The sequence below is a fragment of the Cibotium barometz genome, chromosome 44 (genome assembly GCF_041138505.1).
Source record: "Cibotium barometz isolate CiBa-2024 chromosome 44, ASM4113850v1, whole genome shotgun sequence".
Lineage (NCBI taxonomy): Eukaryota > Viridiplantae > Streptophyta > Polypodiopsida > Cyatheales > Cibotiaceae > Cibotium > Cibotium barometz.
Genome location: NC_141089.1, coordinates 6328385 through 6350914, shown reverse-complemented (window position 1 = coordinate 6350914; position 22530 = coordinate 6328385). Strand labels below are relative to the sequence as shown.

General features: G+C 44.7%; 1 protein-coding gene across 2 annotated transcripts in view; it reads right to left on the bottom strand.

The window, feature by feature from the left end:
* LOC147612898 (kinesin-like protein KIN-7C, mitochondrial) overlaps positions 1 to 22530 on the bottom strand; it is a 67700-nt gene that overhangs the window by 15841 nt on the left and 29329 nt on the right. The window contains exons 3-17 of one of the 2 annotated variants that reach the window (XM_086782172.1): positions 13421 to 13510; positions 13157 to 13209; positions 12900 to 12965; positions 10831 to 10884; positions 10512 to 10571; positions 10143 to 10221; positions 9717 to 9784; positions 9539 to 9601; positions 9252 to 9356; positions 9022 to 9126; positions 8827 to 8934; positions 8303 to 8446; positions 7311 to 7493; positions 6860 to 7027; positions 6354 to 6590 (exon numbers count right to left, since the gene is read on the bottom strand). In XM_086782172.1, the coding sequence (XP_086638298.1) occupies positions 6354 to 6590; positions 6860 to 7027; positions 7311 to 7493; positions 8303 to 8446; positions 8827 to 8934; positions 9022 to 9126; positions 9252 to 9356; positions 9539 to 9601; positions 9717 to 9784; positions 10143 to 10221; positions 10512 to 10571; positions 10831 to 10884; positions 12900 to 12965; positions 13157 to 13209; positions 13421 to 13510 (1583 nt within the window). The remainder of the gene's footprint in view (positions 1 to 6353; positions 6591 to 6859; positions 7028 to 7310; positions 7494 to 8302; positions 8447 to 8826; positions 8935 to 9021; positions 9127 to 9251; positions 9357 to 9538; positions 9602 to 9716; positions 9785 to 10142; positions 10222 to 10511; positions 10572 to 10830; positions 10885 to 12899; positions 12966 to 13156; positions 13210 to 13420; positions 13511 to 22530) is intronic. The other variant, XM_086782173.1, reaches the window with a different exon arrangement.

The following is a 22530-nucleotide window of genomic DNA, read 5'->3' as shown; positions in this document are numbered from 1 at the left end:
TGGTCATCTTTGTATATGCCACGTGGCACTCAGGGATTTATCCCATATGCACTCATGCTCAACTCTTGTACTTTCCCCTATATATTCAAGGGGTCACATCATGGAAATATATCTCTCAGTGTTTTGCTTCATTTCTCTTGCAGTCTTCTTCCATGTTCTAGTTTAGTATGATACCATGCTAGATTTCTAACAGCGATCAATCCGTGATAGATTAGTCCCTCCCTACCGGCGATCCGTCCGAGAAAAACTAAGACTGTCCTGAGAGCGGGGGAGAGCCTCGTGCTGCCATGCATCAGTGATCCGCAGTGTCATGCAAAATCGCTCCCAAGCTGCAAGCTCCGTGCCGTGCAATGTAACATGACTGCCTCCCAGCCTATCGGCCGGGTCCTCAAGCATGTTGAAGTCTCCTCCGACACACCAATGTGCGGCCTTGGGCAATGCATCTGTAACAAGGGTCCAGAACTCTGCTCTGGCACTAGCATGGTTGGGCGCATAGACATTGAGCACGCCAAAGAGCTCATCGTGCATCCTCAGAATAACATACTGTGCTCTACCAGGCACAATGACCCTGCGATCCACAATGGCCTGCCACCATACACCCGCAATGACCATACCTGCTCCTCCCTGCCCACCCAAGGGGCCAAACCCTGCAGACCGAAATGTGTCCCATCTACCAGGCATCACGGAACCATATCTCCGAATCCTGCTCTAACTCAAATGGTGCTCCTGCATCATCAGAATATCAATACTGCCCCCAACCAGGCATCTCTGAAGCTCCTGCCTCAAGCAACCACGATAACGTACATAGTGTGCGCCGCCAAGGCCCTGTACATTCCATGAGATGATCCTCATGGATGACCTGCTGAGGTGGAGGCTGTCTCAGCCATACGGCGGGCCTTCGCAAGCGGCTTGGATGGAAAATAGTCCCCATCCGAGCGGCTACGAATCTGCCCACCCGGTGTGCTGCAAGAATCTCGGATCAGGCACCAATGGCTGTGTCCCATGGCGACTGCCTCCCGCTCAGAGAGAGCAACCTCGTGTATACATACATATCCAGGGTCACGTGCTAGGTCTGCCACTATGCGAACCACCAAGTGGCGAACCCCGGAGGCATCCGCACTCCCAGAATCAAAGAAATGAGCCAGCTCCCAGAGTCGGCCTATCACGTCTATCACCTCCAGATCGCTCACATGGTGAGAAAACTCAACTGCCTGAGTCTTCAGAATGTTATGAGCGAGATCCAGAGTCCACTCCCGGTCGCTAGTGCCACAGAGAGGGAAGGAGAAGGCCACCACTGAATCAAGTGTCTCCTCCCCTCGGGCCGGAGGTATCACCACATGAACTCTGATGGGTGCTAGCTCATGGGGGCCCTCCGCTCCAAAAAGCCGTGTGAAGGAGTAGTCAAAAGCCTCCGAGCGCTGTCTAGTGTCGAGACTACTCAACCGACTGCGGATAGAGGATATCCGTGAAGCCCGAATCGGCATGGTAGGTCTCCTCTGTGGTGCTCGAGCAAGGTCGGTGCTCAGTGCCCGCCGGACAACAGGTGGGTACTACCAGGACCTCCCGAGGAGCTAAGGCGAGCGGAGGAGAGAGAGAAGGGGATGGGAAAGGAGCCGCTGACAAAACGGGAGCGGGAACGGGAGGAGACGAAGGTGGAAGCGAGGCGGGAGAGGGGGACGGGGGACGGGGGAGGGGGAGGGGGGGTGGGGGCGAAGGAGGGGGTGCTGGCATCTCCTGATCCTCAGTCTGCGCTGGGGTGTCCTCCTGGAGGGGAGCAAAGATGTTCCTCACTGGAACCCAGTGATGCTGAGACTGTGACTGCTGCTGCATCGGTCTTTGGGCATGCTGCTGTGGCTGTCTCCCTCTACGGCGCCCCTGTCCAGGCTGCCAATCCGAGGCCTCTGTGAGCTGAGCAGGTGTCCCGGAGGCTGCCTACCAAGCCGCATCTGTGGGCAGGCCATCGGGGGCCTGCTGCTGCGGGTGAAGGTCGGGGTCTCCTGTGAGGGCAGGCCTTGGCCAGGTGGCCGACCTGCCTGCATATAAAACACTGGTTCGGAGCCCCGAGAACTCCACTCTCTGATCGATCCATCCCCCCCTATCCTAGGTAGCTGAATGACCTTCGGAAGGGAGGAGATGTCAGGAACCAAAACTCTGACCGAAGGCAGGCCAGCTGCTCTAGCCACCACTGAAGGTGCTGTGGGGCCAGTCTCAAGCACCGAGCCCACCAATGCTCCTATCCTAGAAAGGAGCGGAAGGTACTCGCAGCGGAGTCCAGGGAAGCAAACTGTGACATGGAATAGGCGCTCTCCCTGCTCGGCCGCTGCTGGGTCGAAGCCATGCTGCCAAGGTCTGAAGAAGGCTTGAACGCCCCTGATGTCAAGGGGACTCATGGCTAGGACCTGGGCCACGCTCTGGGCTGTCTCGAACTCAATCTGGTAGTGTCCGCGGCCCAGTAAAACTGAACGTCCAAGATCTTGCCCACATCTGCAAGAAGGCGGGCCTGGAGAAGATCCCGGATCTCCCCTCTGCTGGGGCGAGTGCTGACTATACGGCATATGGTGGAATGTGCTTGGAGGCGTTCCACCTCTGCGGCGAGGCTCGCTTCCTCTTCTGGCGAAAGAGAAAGCCTGATGGGGGTATCCTCAAGGGCGGCGAGGGGGCTGCAGAAGAGTCCCTCTGAGGTGGGGCGGGAGGAGCCTCCATCAGTGTTTGAAGCTTAGTCGAAGGCGAAGCGAAAACGGAGTGTCCTACAAGAACCGAGCTGCACAAAAGGTAGTGCGGGGAGGGGCGGAAGGCAGAGGCGGCGAAAGGGCGGGGGGGGGGGGGAGGAAACGCGAAAGGGAGGGGGGGAGAGGGCGGAGGCCGGCGGAGGGGGCGGGTCGCGGAGGAAGGGGAGAGGGAGAAGGAAAAGTGAAAAGGAGGGGGGGAGGGCGGAGGCAGGCGAAGGGGCAAGGGGGGGGCGGAGGAAAACCGCGAAAAGGGGGGAAGGAGAAGGCGGAGGCAGGCGGAGGGGGCGGGTCGCGGAGGAAGGGGAGGGAGCAGGGGGGCGCGAGGGAGATGGGCAGGGGGGCGGCCTGCGCTGAAGAGAAGGGGCAGAGGCGGGGGGAGCAGATGCGAGGGCAGAGAGGAGGCGGGGGGAGCAGACGCGAGGGCGGGGAGGGGGTGTGCGTGCAGGTGGCAGCACGAGCAGGGGGGGAGCGAAAGCTTCAGCGAGCGAAAAAAAATTGGCTTTAGTCAGTGGTCATTGCTCAGTAGTTAATAGATTAGTTTTCATTTCAGTACTACCATTGTCTTTTATATATATATATATATATATATATATAAACGTGAATGTACTTAAAGTACTTATCTTGATGCGTACTTTACATACTCGTACCGAACACGTACCATACCGCACCGTACATAAAGTACTCAACCACTATGGATGATAGTCATTACAAGGGACAAGATATAAGACATTCGGGATACTCTCCACCACCAAGAGACCAAAATTATACACAATGAAATGACTAACATCTTCCACAGCCACAGGCATAACAGCTACCAAAAAGTACTCTCTACAAATAAACCACCACATCAGGCCTAACTACCACAGTAGACTGGGTCCCTTACTGAATTTCAACATCAGATGATAGGTCCTAAATGACACATCAAATAATCATATCCTACATATCATAAATAAACCCATGAAGCTTTAAAACCCTTATCTCAGTGTATCATGAATTACCCTCGCAGGCAACTTCTTTTGTAATCCTGGAAAATGTTGCACATTTTGAAATATCTCATCTAATATGGGCAAAAACAGTCCCCTTCGTGAATATGTGGCCTACAAACATATGCCATGTGCATCTCTCGAGTCCTAACTCTTCAATATTACAACAATCACTCAAGGTCATGTGTGTACAGTGTAAGCGAGACTTACTTCTTTATCTAATATCAATCGCAAGAAGCCCGTACTCACAACTTACAAAAACAAAAGATGAAACTTGGCAGCATAAACTCAAGCTTTGTGTTCATACATAAGAGTTGGAGTACAGAGTATTTATAAAGAGTAGATGCCTACAAAAACTCCTCTTCAGCCCACCAAAAGGTAATTCAAAAGCTAAGTATAAAATCTAGCTAACACGTTAGAAAATGCAGCCAATATGTGCCTGCGAGTAAATTTCTTTATAAGATCTGCTTTTACCACTATAAACTGCTGCCTATGTTGGCTTTGGTAGACCTGATGTGCAACATTTTATACTTGCTTATGACACCTTCCATGCATACAGATTTGGCATCAATGCAGCTGTTGACATGACTATTTGCACACGGACCAGCCCGTAATAAGCCATATGTTCCTCAGCCCTGACCACTGCACCCATGCACTGAGGTGCTATGTGACACATTGGCTCATCATCGATGCTACATTGGTACATCAGTAGAACCTTTCTTGGGATTTATTTGTTGTATGCCATGACCCCATTGTGAGCCCTAGGCCAAGGACATGTCAAGCACAAGCTACGAGCCTTAGGTGTCCGTATGTGTCACTTAACCCACTTGGAGAACAGAGCATTTAGGTCATCTTAGGATAGATGCATGTAGCAAGTATGTAGGTATCACAGGCTAGTATTATGGCCAGCCATAAGTGGGCTCCCATACAAGATGCCCAAGAGCCATGAAAGAGGCCAGCCTTGAACCTTGGCATAGTGGCCAGCCCCCTTGGCATAGCATGGCCAGCATAAGCAGCCCACACGCCACACGTGTGAAAAGCGATGGCATAAATGTCATTTTCGGGAAGTCATGGACATTTATCAACAGGCCGACAACATGTATGCAAACCGACTTGAAGTGGGTGAGCATATATAAGGCGCCCCTCAGTCCCATCCAAAAATCATCGCATTCTTACACGGTTCAGCAGTGAAACAAAGCAGTTTCAATGTGTGCTTGAGTCTTCTCACTTGTGCATACATAATTTCAGCAGAGCACCATGTGCTTCAGTCCAATAAAGCCAGAAGTTATCTTCAGCATTCAGCCATCGGTCCCACATCCCCTCTGCAAATCTGGGTGTGCATATTGGCTTCTAAGTTGTCTACAGACTGTATGATGGTTCAGCCGACATTTGGTCTACCTCATCACATCCTTAGCAGATCTGGGTCTAGACCATTGAAAGTAGTGTATCATGATGGTTGTTATAGTAAAATAGAAAATAGATTCTAATGGAGTATCATCGTGACAAAATTCTAGACCATTGAAAGTGTATCATGTGCATATTGGCTTCCTATGTGGCTTCTAAGTTGTCTACAAACCGTCTGATGGTTCAGCTGACATTTGGTCTACCTCTTCCTTGAGTTTGGCATTCTACAGTCAACCATCATCAAGTAAGTTTCTTGGTAAAGTCTGCATTGTAAAGAAGTTCTCCAAGTAATAAAGCAAATACTCCTGCTTGCGGGAGGCCCATAAATGGGTGGTTTTGGGACCCAATCTAGTGTCGACTCTCCATCTTCTCCCTCTACAGCTCTATCTCCTTGTTCAAAGCTTAAAGTTGATTGCTTAAACTCACTCCAACATAAAGGTATAAAGAAGGCCTTGTTGTGTGTTACACGATCATACCGGTTGCATGGTACAATTGCAAATCCATTTCTGCTCTTTTGCACGTCTGTGAACTTAGATAGAGGGGGCACTACACCTTTTCACAAGAGCTAATCAAGTGCCTAAAAGATTGCTTCCATACATTTTCTAGAGATTTTCTTTGGGATCGGTATCAAAACATCTGTCTGTCCCCCATCGTAGAGTCCAATTAATAAGGGACCGAAGTCCCAGCACATGATCGTGTGCTAGCATATATAAAATTATGATTCCACTCTAATAAGACATCTAGCGTGATGAAAGAATCCCTATGGTTGACCCAAGAACCTCAATGTGAGCATGAGTGTAGTGCTAAGCTCAGAAATAAATGGTTACTTCTCAGTCTTAACAATGTCCCAAACTGGAGAATCATACAATACAAACCACATGGAAAGCAAAACACATCTGTATGTCCCCCATTGTAGAGTCCAGCTGATAAGGGACCGAAGTTCCAGCATGAGGACACGGGTTCGATCCCTGCTATACAGCGGATTAGATGCTAGCATATATAAAAATATGATTCCACTTTTAAAATACATCTAGGATGATGAAGGTAAACCAAAGAATCCCTATGGTTGAATCAAGAACCTCAATGTGAGCATGAGGGTAGTGCTATGCTCAGAATACATGGTTACTTCCAAGTCCTAACAATGTCCCAAACTGGAGAATCATACAATACAAACCACATGGACAGAAAATGTTTAAAACCAGATTTTCTGGGATGAAAAAAATTTAATCCAACTCACAGGTGGCAGTCTTCGGCCTCGGACAGCAGCACTAAAAAGTTCACCAGCCTGTGTAGGTTCAAAAAAGGAATCAACAGGAGCAATCTCATCCACCCTTCGACTAACTGACTTTCGACGGCCCTTGAAATCAATACCAGGATCTACTTGTACCACAGAAGATCCACTTGTTGCAGGTGATGCATTGGAAGAATTATCTGATTCCAAACTTGCTGCAGAGCTGCCATGCTCATTTTTCTGCTATAAAAGCATGCAAAATAAAACTCGGTCATTTGCACAGTAAGTCATACTGTAAACTAACAAAGTCAATTTGAAATACAAACTTATTACCCAAAGCCTAAGTGTTTCATACCCTTTAAGCAGACAGATATCTATTCTTTAAATGACTGGACAAGTCTTAACATCAAGAAAACCAGCATTCAAGGTTCAGGAGAACTGAATGGTGGAATACAAACTTAAAAAGCATCCCCCATGTCTCCTTGTAAGGCAGTAAAAGCTCAAGCACTTGCCTTCAACTTGAACCAGGCCAGCATACTTCGCCTCTTGGTTTTCTTCTCTCCTTTAAAAATGTCATCTGAGATAATGTTGTCACTCCTCCCATCTAAAGACAGTTCTGAATCGTGACCATCTTCATCTTCATAAATCAGTTCACGCCTTCTATCTGGTAAGTACGCAAGCTGCAAGCGGATATGTGTAACAAATGAGATAACATACTCCAAGAATGTAATTAGGATGTTCTTCTCAACACTAGAACAGGATACATGTGCACACTTACACACACACACTCACGCACACTTATACGTACACACACACATGCTTGAACACAACAGAGTCTTGCAATAGGCTACCATAAAGCAGCAACCAATGGTCAACCATAACATGTGATCACAATAGAGAAGGTCAAAGCTGCTGTTGGAATAATAAATACATCCAGACACATGAATGGTTTATTACTATTACCTCCTCTTCACCAAAAGAGTGCCTCCGTCGATTCCCTTGTCTCTCAGGGAGGCTTTGAGGAACTGTATTTTTTGTAGAAACAAGTATAAGTTTAGTCAACCTTTGGATTCTGCCCAATAAAGCTGCCTTCGCCTGTTCTTCTTCCTCTAGTCTTGATTGAAGCTTAACTTGGCCAGCTTCCAGCTATCAGAAAGTCATCATGTTCAAGAAGATAAATGAATAATTAGATTGATGCATAGATAAAGCTTTAACAAAAATCACTGGTATTTATCAAACCAGGACTAGTGAAAGGTATTAATTTTTAATGGTTCATCTAAAATGCTGTTTCTACAAGGTCCCCAGTCCCCATCATCCAATCCTTGCTGAATCCTTGCTGCACCACCAAATTTCACTGATCTACTCATGATCATTTCGCAGAGTAGCTACGAGTCAAAATACCATGTGAACAAAACTGAGAGTGTTGCACTCCAATAAAAAAGACCTTAACCCAGAAAATAGGGAAAAAAAAAGCTTTCAGACGTGACCACATGATTTGTTAAACTTTTTAAGATTAGAGAAGCAATGTAAAACATTATTGCATTAGCATTAAATTCTTAAAAATCAGAAAAGTGCATTATTAACTTCATTCACAAACCTTTAAATGATTGCCTCTATCATACAAGGTGTCCACAGCATGAATTGACAGTTCAATTCATGTCATTAGCACCCAGTAGCAGGCGCATACTGGCATTTACTGACTGGTCCACTTTCATGTTCAAGGGTTCGAGCAGTCACCAACATGCTACATGCTTTGACATCCCAATTCATGTTACCAGGACCCAGACAGAAATGCCCTTTTTGTTTATGCTACTGGACTAAAAACTTTGCTTATCATAGAACAACATTATGCAACATACGCATCTTACGTTTTCAAAGACTTTTAAAAACCCAAACAGGTGATACTAAAGATTAAATTGAGGGAGCAGAGAATAACAGAGAAACAGACTCCAAACCTGTAGCTTGAGTGATGCAAGATCCTCTTGCTTGCCCATGAGATATGGATTGTCAACCATTCCTCTCTTGACTTGTTCTAGTTCATGTTTCAAGCTTAGTATTTCCTTTTGATATTTCTTTATCAATGATTTTTCATCCATTATCTGAGAACAGACAGGTTCCAAAGTAAGAACATAGGTGTGACTTCAGAAACTTTTAACATAAGCACTACTTGTGATTTTGTATTTTTAAAATGATACAATATTGTGGTAAAAACATTGTGACATCAGACTCACATCAACAAGGGCCTTAAGTTCTTGTTTGAAATTACAAGCTTATATTTACATAAGAGTTGAGCCTCCATACCAACTTAGAGGTGTGTGCATACATGCATACATGTAATAAACTGGAACTGTTTAGAAATAAAAAGCCTCTCCTTTTCCCCGGAAAAAAAAAGGCTCTCCTTTTAGAAGGATCCTTGTCTTATTATCATTTTTAACTAGGAGATCAGGCAACCATATAATTTGAAATAAGCCTTGCATACCTTGTTCTGAGAAGCATGAATCTCCACGTGCTTTGCTCTATGAGCAAATTTTAAAGTATTGTGTGTCTCTTCATTACTGGTAGAAGCGGGAGTGACAGTGCATATGAGCTGAAACAGGAAAACAGATTGACAAATTATGTGATGTTTTCTGTAAGTCTGCAAAATTGTACAGGAAAAGAGAAGTCAACACTTTACCGATACACGGCCATGCCCACTCAAAGAAGACTGCAATAACCTAGTCAGTTTTGAATCTCTATATGGTATATGAGTTGCTTTCCCGTCAGTTAGCTTAGATATGACCTGCATTTATGTAACCAATTATTAACATGCCTCTCAATGGTCAAAACAACGGCATCTCTTATAAATGTTTAAAAAATTTGTGACCAAAAGACCAATGCCTTGCAATGATAAGAAGTGAGACTTACAGTTCCCAATGTCAATAAGCTCTTATTGATGTAAGAGCCTTCTTTTCGCCGAAGCCCCGTAGTTTCTGTCTTGGAGCTCTCAGAGCCCGCCAGGTCAATGAGATTCTAGTAAAATGAAGCGATTCCAGGTCAATGAGATTCTAGTAAAATGAAGTGCTTGCAAGCGATCAATGCCCACAGTCCAAGAAAATTCAATGCAAATACTCCAAAAGCATCTGAAATTCGTGTGAGTCATTACTACAATTGTCCCAATAAAGGCATCATGAAAAGCCTAAGGGAACAATTACCAGCTGTGAAAGGGTCACTTCTTCATCGCTGAAGTTATCCCCCCTTGGACTACTTTCAACTGTCTGCAAAGAAGTCAACGAGGTGAACCCCTGCTACACTTCAAAACCTAGTGATACAGAATCCAGGAATTCTAAAAAGATCTCCAAAAGCACAAAAACTAGAAATAGCAGTGCTTACCAAGGTAAAAATTGTATGACTACGACTGCTCAACAAGTTAAAGTTGTTTGATCCTACATGGCGATGCTCTAGCATGAAACCAACACCAGGCAGATTAGACCAGAAATTGAATGTGAAACAACCAACTAAAAAAATCATACAATGATTATATTTAAGGCTGGACACAGAACATGGCAGCCTGTCAGCACGGCCCCATCATGACCACACGTCAAGGATGAGATTGCAGCTCCTTGCACGTGGACTGTTCTGTATCCAGCTAAGAAAAACTGGAACTCAACTTTAGAAGGTAGTCACATACATGCCACAGTATAACCACCATGAAAATTATTTTCATTTGATATCGAATGGGATTTCTTTCTATTTTTATTTTTCTACTCTTTTATTTTCATACATTACTGAAGAGCACAAAGAACACACTATTATCACCTTCTCCTGTGGCTATCAAAGAGAGACAATGGGCTGGAGAAAGAACGACTTCCTCCTTAATACCTTCAACGTATGTGCCCTGCACAATAGAAGCCATTGCTATAAGAGGTAAAGCTAGTCCCAGTACTATAGAAGAATGCTTTCCATGCGTATCCTACACCTTCATAAGGAGGAGAGCTGTACAGCCTTAAGGTTTGAGGAATCAAAATACCACAAGCAATATCTTTTAACTGTATTTCAAAAACCAAGCATGGCTATGGTTCTTGTTACTGTGCAAGCATGACATGAATACTAACACCAAATGCAACATGCATTATTTCCATCCTTACATCACTAGATTCTAATAGGACAGCAGTTGGAAGTTCTAACCTGTGCATCCTCGCGCACTCTCAGATTTTGTCCTGCCGGATCTAGCAAATCATTTATGACCTGAATAGCAACAAACCAATCAAAATTTAGCTCTACAGACAGAAAGGAGACAGGATAAACAGCACAAGAAGCATGTTTCATCCAAGCTTTCCTAGTAGAAGCACCCAACATTCAATGTTTTTCAAGTCAATAAGACAAGATCCTCCTCCAATAACCCCATTATGCTAACGTTTTCACCATGAACATACTCCTACAATGCATCCATGATAAACCATTATAGGAGTAACTGGAAATACAAACAATCTAGAAAAACATGAACCTCATTATAAATCTCAAGATAAGAGACTCGAAGAAGAAATTCTCGCCCTGGTGTCTGCAAAACAAAATACAACAACACAGTTTAATCAAAAAATGACTCGCTTCTTTCTCATGTGAAGCTATTGAAGGTTATGTGTTAAAACAAAGCATATTCTGCCGATTGGTCAGGCCCACTGCTTATGGTTCATTCATGTTAGCCTGCAAATAATGCCATGGCAGTGAAAGACCTTTCCAATGAGCCTCATCAAAACCTTATGGGTTACCCATGTTAGCATGTAAATAATGATATTGGAACTCGGGAGAGAACCTTCATATAGGGATGAGGCCAAAAAGGACCACTTTGTAGCTTATGAGAGCCTGAACTATCCAAATGTCAAGGGAAAGGCTTCAAACAGTTAAGGCATCAGAATGACAATTTTATATGCAGAGATCAAAGGAACATTCGAACTATTGCCTGAGCTTCACAAAGCCAAAAGTACAGCCAACCATACATGCAAAGTCAAGTTTTATTTATTGAGCTATTGGCACGTCTTTCCTTTAGAGGGTACTATGCATAGAGACACGACATACTGCCAATTAGACAGCCTCGCTGCTTATAGATCATTGATGTGAGCATGCATGTAATGGAATGACAGTAGAAGATCCTTCTCAAGAGCCAGCATCCAATGCTTATGGATCACCAATTACATGTGTATTGTGGGGGAGCCTTCAAACAGGCATGAGGCATCAAGACCGCCATTTTTTTCAAAGGACATCAAAATGGCCATTTCAAAGCTTACCATAGCTTGAATTCATAGTTACCACGGAACGTCGTTCCGCCTTCCTGGAACGCCGGAACGCCGTTCCGGGCGAAGGCACGTTCCCGGAACGTCCCGAAACGTTCCGAAGGAAAAAAAAGTTTTGCTTGCAGAAATGTATGTTCATGTCTTGGGGGAGCAAATATTATGAAGCATATTTGGCTATCCGTATACAAAAAGTTACATTTTTTTTGTGTCATATGCTGACATGTCATATGACGTGGCGTTCCGCGACGTTCCCGATCCGCTCCCCTTCTAGCATCCGACGTTCCCGGAACGTTCCCGTTCCGTGGTAACTATGATTGAATTACAATGCTATTGTCCAAGCATTCCAAAGACCAACGGCCAATCTCAATCATGCACCCACCATACAATCAAAGCATGCAATTTCTTGATTGTAATGATGTCTGTCCTTCGGAGGATGATATACATTTAGACAAAACAATACTGCTAATTAGCCTTCCTGATTGCTCATGGATCACTGATAATTCCACGAGAATCCACTCACAAAGCTTCAAATCATCAACTCCGTCATGCATAGCATAGGTACATGCTATGACATCCCCACTCACATCATCATGAGGAAAGGGGACCAGACCATCAAGGGTCCAAAGATAGGCAATAATCCAGCCTAGAAATTAGACAATTAAGGGAATGCAATATTCTGGACTCTCTTTTAAAAGGGGGAAATTGCTTTGTAAATTTGTTTAGAACTTAAATAGAATTACTTCTTTACAAATTAGTTTAGTGGTTCCTCAAGAGAGAAACTTCTTCTTGTAACAAAAGAAGAAGTTTCTCTCTGTATCTAAGATGCTAATACTGGCAAGGGGGGGACCTATTTAAAGGCTGGACAAATGGTATGGTCCAGCCTTGCATTTTGAAGGTATTTATAAATAAATCCCAAGCCCTAGCGAGATGTGCTTTTGTACTAAATCTACCAAATTGTGGATTATTTGATTATCAGAGTTAAGGATTTACTTGGATATTGTACGGGCTTTACATTCAAAGCAAGTTCCTTAGAGACAAAATAGCTTGGCATAATTGAGACAGGAAATTACTAGCAAAGCTAATAGCAACAACATTTGAGGCCAAACAAATCAAATGGGCAGCTGGGGAGGTCAAGTGACCAGAGGAAACTGCCAAGACAATCTTGAGACTTTAGGCAAAAATTATTCAAAGAAAACACAACAAGAAAACAAAAGAAACTCTCCAGTCTCTTAGTGCTCCAAAACCCTAGTGATGGCACGGACTATCTACAGGTCGAAAGAAGCACCTCTTGAATTATACCGAAAACATCTTTTACAGCCAAAGGAATGATCCCGGGAGATTTTTGGTCACCCTGCCATGGTAAATCAAACATAACAAACCATGAGTTCACACTTCCAACATTGAGTGTGTATGATTGCATTAAAACGACATCCTCATAGCGAAAAATGGATAAAACGGATGTGCCCCTGATTCGTAAACACTAGAAATACATGTTAAATTCAGCACTACTCTATGAAAGGTGTGTGCAATCATTAGACTTACATGCATAGTATGTGTTTTTCCACTGCTAGTGACACCATATGCAAATACAGTACCTGGTCAAAAGAACAAAACAAGAACAGTTGCTACTGCATTTCAGTAAACCAGCTAATACAAGCCAAGAAGATAAGAACATGAGCAGCATTAAGGTGCAGCTATGATGCTATCTAAGGATTCACTTGCTTCAGAAACATGTTAATATGTAGGAATCTATTTTTATTAGAAATGCCCCAAAAACTGCCCTTATTCTTTAAAAATATGTTTCACCATTAACTCCCTCCATTGCACCACTGACAACATGTTGGGCAGCCACATCATACACGTGTCTCGTTGTAGTTGCAGGACCAAAGACTCGGTCTGCACAGCAGGAGGAAATATTCAATCAAGAACACGGTAGAACTGACTAGCCTTAAGACTTCTTATGCATCTTGTTTCATTTTGAATCTGCTACCTCAACTAATGTAGAAATAGAATGCGTTTCAACTTTGAAAAATGGAAGGTGCAAAATACATATGACATGACAGAGTGATTTGCACTTCAAAACCAAACAGGGATGTACTTATAAGATAAAAAACCTTCACCAGCAAGTTCTTTGTCAGAGTGCTTAAAACATACACCTAAGCCCTGACAATTTGAATCGATTGATCCACTTCTTTCCCCAAAAAAAGGTCCCAGGCTGCAAGGTGTATCGCATTCAGCCTATGTTTACAAACCCACTCTTCTGTCGTGGATGTAAGATTTTTGATGATACACCCATGGAAAGTTTAGGAGCTCCTGGTTTATAGGAGGCCCCTGTTTGTTCATTATTGGTCATTGTTCATCACCTAAATACATTTCTATAAAGACGGCAGCGGCCTTGGTTCTTGATGTATCGCAGACAGGAGTGCACATGGAAGCTAGTGTTGCTTTCAAAGGCAAAAAAGAGCATGTGGTGCCTATAATAAGAAATATTCCACTTCACATACATGGCTGTGGACAAAAAAAAAAAAATTGCCCCTTTGAAAGAATGTGATGTGGCATTAGATATGCGTAAATCCTAATAGGGATAAGAAGACAAAGCTAATTACTCTCACATACTGGAAAGGACATCAAGATTGAAAAAAGGCTTTCAAGTTGACACTTGCAAGTCACATTCAAATGTCAAACAATAAAACAATCAGTTTCTTTGCACTTGGTGTGTGTGATTAAGGATGAAAAAGACAATCTTGTTGATGTGTTAACCCAAAAGAGGATTGCTTTCTTGAGTCAAAAATAAGATTGTTTTTCTGAGTCCTTTGCAAGGAAGTTGCCTCCACAGAGACTTGAAGACCATCACCGCCTGAGAGTTCACCTCCTAATCAGCACCTTTCAAAGACAGTGCAAACCAACAAGAGGGGGACATTTGGCAAATGGAGTTGTAACATGCGGAAACTTCGGGGGAAATCGGTAACTTCAATGCTCAGAAATCAGCACACTTTTCACGACGGAATTAACGCACAAACTGAATGAAGATGTGCAGAAAATAGAGAGAGAGAGGGGGAGAGGAGAGGACACAGTATTGGGTCCCAAATACCCTCTGTAGGGCCCCCACCACGAATGGTGTATTTGCTTTATTAGAATGATGTAAATTTGAAAAGAAAATACAGAAATCTTGACCTTTCTTGGCTGAGAAAACTTTGCACTTGACCTACAGTCCTTCACCCCTTTGCGTTAGCACTCCTTGGTTGTCCTGGCCCTTGATTGCCTTAGCACTTGGTGAATTACGAGATAACTCAATGGGATTGTGGGCTCACTATTTATACTACTCCATAAACAACAATCGGCCAGCATTAATCTAGGCGGCAAGCATATTTTCTGCCCATGACTGAAAAATCAGCATTAAATGCTGAATAAAACACACAAAATCTGCGCATCATTTCCCTTGATGGCTGGACACTATGCGTTTTATTCAGCATTAAATGCTGAATAAAACACATAAAATCTGCGCATCATTTCCCTTGATGGCTGGACACTATGCGCATGATTCCTTAGGGGCTGGGCACTGTCTTTAGGCTGTTTGGGGACCAGGCAGTCTCTATGGGCTGCCCCATACTTGCCCTTACAGCGATAATTAGGCTGTACAGCCTGTAGGCTTCCCCTAGCCTGCCCTTAGGGCTGTCCTACAGCCCCTCCATGGCTGGTGGGTTCAGCCAGGGCCTTACTGGCCCTCATGGGGGTGGTTTTATACTATCCCCATGCCCACACAAAGACTCGGGGTAGCCCTATGGGCTGGCCCCTTTTCCTAAAAGTAAACCCTAACTACCTACACAATGATCTGGCATCCAGTACCATACCAGATACACAGAATCACTGACATCATTCCAAAGGGAGACTCACAGCACAGACTGGCACTGTTTCATGTGCAAGACAGTGCACACCTGACCTTGGACTCATGTGCAGGACAATGCACACCTGACCTCGGACGACTGGGATGGATCCCTGGTGGCTGACTCATCCCAGACTAGGCTCACGTGGGACCAGTTTACCATCCCAGGTCCTGCACCTTCTGTACAGATATGTCTACGTGGCATCCAAGTACGGGATGCACGTGACATCCCCTTCTGCTTAACTTGACGGAAGCTGCATAGCCTCCAAATAATCCGTCAATAATGCCGGATAGTCTTCGAAAAACTCTTTGTCAAGCCATACTGCTTCATGGGTCCCTCGGTCCCGAAACTTCATGAGGAACTGTCTTTGTCTTCGGCCTAAGCCATGCTTGAAACGGTGCAAAAGGATCTGTTCTGGAACCATCACTTCTGCTTCATCAACAATATCTGATTCCGCCTCGTCTTTAACTTCTGAAGGGATAGGACCTGCATATGGCTTTAACCAACTGACGTGAAACACATCATGCATAGTCCAACTCGAAGGTAGCTTTAATTGCATAGACACCTCATTAATCTTCTTCTGGATGGGAAAAGGTCCGAAGCTCCTGACAGACAACTTTGGGCATCGCTTGCCCACCTGTTGCAACCTTTGCTTCATAATCCGAAGATAAACCTTGTGCAGGACAGAGCACACCTGATCTTGGACTCATGTGCAGGACAATGCACACCTGACCTCGGACGACTGGGATGGATCCCTGGCTGACTCGTCCCGGACTGGGCTCACATGGGACCAGTTTACCATCCCAAGTCCTGCACGTTCTGTACACATATGTCTACGTGGCATCCAAGTGCGGGATGCACGTGACAGGAGTAGGGCATTGTCCTAACTAGCTGTTCAAATGCCGACTAACTGTTAAATAATGCTAATAACTAAAAGTGCAAATACACAAAGAGAAGGCAAGCTAGACCTAATCTATTGTATACATTGACTGGACTCCCTTCTACATGTGTTAATACAACATCTAGAAATAGGTTTTGATCGGCGAGCTGAATCTGGCTTCTTGGGAACTCCTTTCAACTTGCCTTAGCTACTCTCAGAATTGGTGCTATAAAACTCACATATGGATTTATTGGATACCTTCATATGTCCCTCAACGGCCTATTTATAGGTTCCTTTAGGCTGGTTAGCTGGTGTAGGGCTGGTCAGGCTGTCCTGCTGGTCAGCCAGCACACAACCCCATAGAGGTGTGTTCATACTTGGGCACCTGTTCATACTTGGCACTCGTCCTTGTGATGTCTCGACAGATCTTGGGCCCTCTAATTAGTGCCTATCCAACCTCTAATCCTGCCTTTGAACTTGCAAACAGTCCACATGGTATCCCTCTATGCCATGCATGTGACAGCTCTTCATACTGTTCCCCCAATCTCTTGGTGCAAAAGAAGGACGAATCTACAAAACATGTATGGCATCCTGTGTCTTGAATAAGGTGACCATCAAGATATTGAGAATTGATGAAATTTTGGAGTGGTTTAATGGTTCAACTTTTCCTAAGACCTAATTGGGGTCTTTTTAAAAAGCTCTTAAACAATCGAGCACTTAGGCAGAAGAACCACATAAATCTCCTATTTCCAAGTTTCTTCAAGAATCCCATACCAGTGACATTCTAAGAGGAGAGAAATAGAGCCGACTATAAGGAGAGAAATAGAGCCGACTATCAGGAGAGAAATAGAGAATTCATAGTTACCCTCAAAAGGACTACTAAACACTCGAGAACTTAGGCAGAAGAACCACATAAATCCCCTATTTCCAAGTTTCTTCACGAATCCCATACCAGTGAGTCGTGACATATTCTAAGAGGAGAGAAATAGAGCCGACTATAAGGAGAGAAATAGAGAGTTCATAGTTACCCTCAAAAGAGTGCTATATCAGCATATACATAAAAGTGATATTGAGCCACTAGGGCTGAAATACTACCTTCTAGTCTCAGCCTAAGCTCTCTATCTGCTTGACCCAAAATCCTTTTTTACACCTCTAAATACAAACCAAATATCTTCTTGTAAGCTCTCAATAAGGAACCAAAACTCCTCAGCCACCATCACACGCTTTCATGGTGTACTAAGGTCTATTAGTCTAGCCGTGTCATGAAAGTGGCATTGTACATGTTGGCATCGAGTGGCTTGCACGAACAAGATGTGCAAGTACAAAAGGTAGAGAAGCACACGAGCAGGAAAGACAAAACTCCACAATATATTGAAATGAAAGAAGCAACCTAGTTACATCAAAAGTTAGTGCTTATCCTAAGTAGCCCAAGATGGCCAAGCACTAGTGGTATGGGACGCTTGGTGTAGCATGCAATGGGTTGATCATCATAACGCGCAACAGAGCCATCTTTATACCCGTGAGTTTGTGCAATTCCACTTAGAGAGAGAATAGAAGAGAGAGAAAGCTAATAAGAGTCGACAACGTATTGGGTCCCAATTTACCCACTGAAGGGCCCCCCCCTTGCAAGCAGGAGTATTTGCTTATATTTCTTTGGAGAACTTACAATGAAAATGCATGATGACTAAGGACTGCCAAACGAAAGGACGATGTAGACCAAATGCAGGCTTATCCAAATGCTGTCCAAGCTCCATTGAATTGCTTTTCAATGACCACTATGCAACCCCAAAACCAAGCGATGCACATTTGGTGGCTGAATGCTGAAGATGCTCTTCATGGAGGACTTGGGAATGATGCTGGAAGTATGCAAAAGTGAAGCCAAACGCTTAAGGCACACTGGAACTGCTTGGAACTGTTATCTGATTTTGGAATGGATGAATAATGCTGAATGGACTGCGCTGTTTATATATGGTGGATAGCTGCTGGTTGGTCCAGGGAACGGCTGTCGACCAGCATTATTTGGACATTTAATGCTTCATTCCAGCATTAAATGCCGCGCATCATGTCCATGCTGAATCTGATTGCCTGGCCAACTATGTGCATGTTCACTACCTGAATCTGGTGATATTAATGCTGGTCAACTGCCTATGAAATAGGTTGATGCTGGCCGCCTGCATGAGGGGCACATGTAGGCAGCCGACTGGCTGCCCAGGCCCTCTTATGGCCAAGGTGCTGCCCTTGGTGACTACTACATACACTATCTGATGAATTCTCCAAGTGGGTAAGAGGACTAACACATGCAGACTCTCTATGGCTGTGGAGACAACGCAGCATACATAGTAGCCGGCCAACATCAAATCATCATCATCCTTGCGTTTTTCAGTCCATCCAGCAACCGGCCAGCAACAGAGCATCCTCAGCCTTGCGTTTTCAATCTTGAACCAGTTTTCAGCATACATATCATCATCGTTTTGCTACAGCACTTCAGTGAAGCTAACCCGCATTCATTCATTCGTTTTCACCATTCATACATAGCTTAGAACAGTCCCAAATAGTCCATTCCTCAGTCTCAGATTTGCAACCTTCCCTCATTCCATTGGGAAGAGTGCATGGGCTCGAGATCGGTCATTATTGGTGCTTCTAAAGCCGTGTATAGTTCAGCCCGACCCTTGGTCCTCCGAGATCTTGCGATTGGCTTATCGTCAATCCAAAGTCATTCTCTTCAAAGTAATGAAGCAAATACTATCCCAATACGGGATAGGGGGCCCTTGTCACCAATTGGCCGACCATTTGGTCCATCTCCAATTTTCGCGTCTCGTTCACTTGAGGCCAGGCCGGTGTCTCATGTGAAGAGGCCAATATTTTGCTGACATGGACGGGAGCCAGACTGGTGCCACCCGTGTGTTAGCAGGATGGTGTCGTATGGACGGGAGCCAGACTGATGTCACCCGTGTATGACCTGGATTGTGCTCGACCCATGGGATTGTCACGCCATGGAAGAGCCAGTATTCGTGCCGTGTTTTGCCTATGGGACTGTCACACCATAGGGAAACTCATGCCTGGAACTGTGTCTTACCTATGGGACTGTCACTCCATAGGAAGACCAGGTTTTTATGTTTTTATGTCGTGCCAGTTTTGTGCCGACAGATATTTTGTACTTGTTCCATGAACGAGAGATATGTCCATGTTACTATTTGCACATGCACACATGTTTTGCATGTTTGAAACTGTTTTCGCATGACATGTATTTGTGTTTTTGCCTGCTTGACATGTTACTTACTGAGCGCGGACGCCTGCCATAGTGAGTCGTGAAGTTTGTTCTGTATTCTGACGAGTTTTAGTGCATGTGAACAGGTGGTAAGTATATCGCACATGTTGTTTTTATTATTTTATTTCTAACCTTTAGTTTTATAAGGTTAAGTGTTCACATTCACTTAAATGTGGGCACCCCCTTAGGGCCCTTTCTCAGCAGGCTGCGTGAGCTCTCCTGTAGGCGGCTGCTTCACCTCCCATACAGGCAACTGCACCTATTCGCCTGCAACTTCTACTCCCCACAGGCGGCTGCAGCCAAGTATCCCTTCTCCATACAAGGTGACTGCACTTGCTCTCCAGCAGGCTGCCCCTTTTTCTCTAGCTGGCAGCTGTGTGTGTGCCCTCTCCTTTCATAACAGGCTGCTCCTCCACGCCATCTTCTTCCCACGCTGCAGCCAGGTATCTTCTCCTTGCGAGTGGGTACTCCTTCTCTCACAGCAGGCGGCTGTGGTCTTTTTGCGGTGGTACTTGTCTTGGTGATTCACCACGAGGCATCTGTTTCTTCAACAAGGTGTTATATCTTCCAAGGCTGCCTCTATTTCCTACTTTGAAAGAGGTTGCACATCTTCTCCACTAGCGATTACAAGAGGATTCCATATCTCCTGGGTGGCTACATCTTCTACACAAATACCACGGGTATTGGTTCTCTATCAGCCATCCACAAGTAAGTGAATTTTCAGATTTAATAAAGTATTTTTTGTGTTAAAAATCTGATAAGGGATTCCCGACTCCCTATACGGCCAACACCCGTTCGGTGCCGGGTAGTCCAAGCTCTATTGACGAAGCTCAGTCCAAAGGTGCTGAGATCGGGAGAGCCAGGCGTTAGTACGAGAGCGCCTGTTTGTGCGGGGTCTCGGAACACCAATGAGGCGCTCTCCGCGGAGTCCAGTGAAAGCACAGGACCATAGAGATTGGACCACGCTAGTGGTCATTCTGCTTCGAGCATCTACATCGAATTTCGACTTCGAGCCTACTTGTTTGGTATTGTTTTCATATGTACATGGACATCGTCTGGTTCTTGGAACCCATGGAGCATTGTATTTATTAAATACTCCCAATAAATATATCATATATTGAGGGGGGGGTCGGCCCGTTCCGGCCCCAGTGCTGGTGTCCATCTTTTCATTCCATTTCATTTCAATTTCAAGTTATATTAAGTTGTCTATTTCATATTTGTGGTTTTAAAGTTGTGCTATTGAGCGTGTGGGTGTCCAACGGAGTCTTTCCCACTTGACGGGATCGGTTTCATTGGTATCAGAGCACGGTTGTTTCCCTCTTCCTAGTTGGGGAAACGAACCTGTGTAGCAAACTTAAAACACAATGGACAGCCAAAGTAACCCTTTGGAAGTGCCTACTTCGAGGGGTCCATCTAGTGCCTCAGACACAAGCCCCTTGAAAGGGTTATTGATAGTGAATCAAAGGGTCAACTGTCTCCAGGAAAGACAGTTATGCTTGAACAAGAGCCTGATGCTATGAGGGCTGAAATGGAACATATGAGAAAACTTTTGCAGGCTCAAGAGCAAGAGTTAAAGTTTTTACATGAAGATCCCCATCTACAAAGTGCTATTGAAGCCAGGAAGGCTAATGCTATGGTAGATGTAACTTTTGAATCAATGGCACGGGAAGTAGGCAAGAAGCCAAGGGAGTTAGCACTTGCCTACCTCCTCCGCAAAGGTGACATTAAAGAGGGGGATGACGGAGAGCTGAAATTCAGAAATCCACCTCGTTTGAAGCATGGAGATCCCGCATCTCAAAGGCTGAAATCTTTTATGCAAAAGGAAGAGGTGACAGTCACCTCTCGACATGCATCTTCTCCACAAGGCACAAAGCCTGACAGATATATGTATGCCAGTGCTCATGGAGGGCATGAAAGTCACATGCATGCAAGACATGTATCTCATGGTGACAGGTCTGCTTCCAGAAAAATTTTGCCTTCTGAGTTGTCTCATGGAGAGACATTGCCATATGCAGGTAAGTCTCATGCATCTGAGTTTCAAGTTCGTGGAGTACATGCCACCGTGCCTCATGAAATTTCTATGACGGCCCATGGAGCCCATGCAGATAGGACTACCCTGTTGGATAAGGGGAAAAGAAAAAGAGAAGACCATGAGCCTCATGCCAAGAAGCTCAAGGAATTCAAAGCAGGTGACAAATCTCTTAAATTTGATGTCTTTCATGGTGAACATGATGCTTCTAAGGTGTTAGCATTTGTGGCACAGTTCGATATTGCTTTTAGCGATGAGGACTTCACAGAAAAGTCAAAGGTGCGCCATGCTAGCATGTTTTTGAAAGGGACTGCTGCTCATTGGTGGATCACTGAAAAGATCACCAAGGATCCCATCTCCACTTAGAAGGAATTCAAAGATAGATTTTATGCTCAGTTCTTGCCACCAAATGCAAAGCAAACTCTCACTCAAAAGTGGGACAGGCTAGAACAAAGAGACAATGAAAGCGTGCAAAAGTATGTTAACAAGTTCTGGAAAGTGTTGCTGGAAGTGACTCCCTTTATGCAAATCACTGAGGATGAAAGAAAGAGGAAGTTTCATTCTGGACTGCAACCAGCATATCGATCGGGCATTGAATTGCACCCGAAACATACGTTGCAACAGCTCACAGCTTCTGCTCTTGCTACGGAGCAATTGGTGCTCAAGATTAAACAGGATCAAGGAGATTCAAAGGGGAAGGACAAGACTGCCCCAAATCAGCAAAAGGGTGGAAAGCCACCTAAAAAGAACTTCCGGGAGCCCTACAAGGGTGGTAAAGCTGAAAATAACACATCTAAAGAACAGGGCCCAAGGAAGAATAAATTCGGCTTAACCCCGGAGCAAAGAGAGCAATAT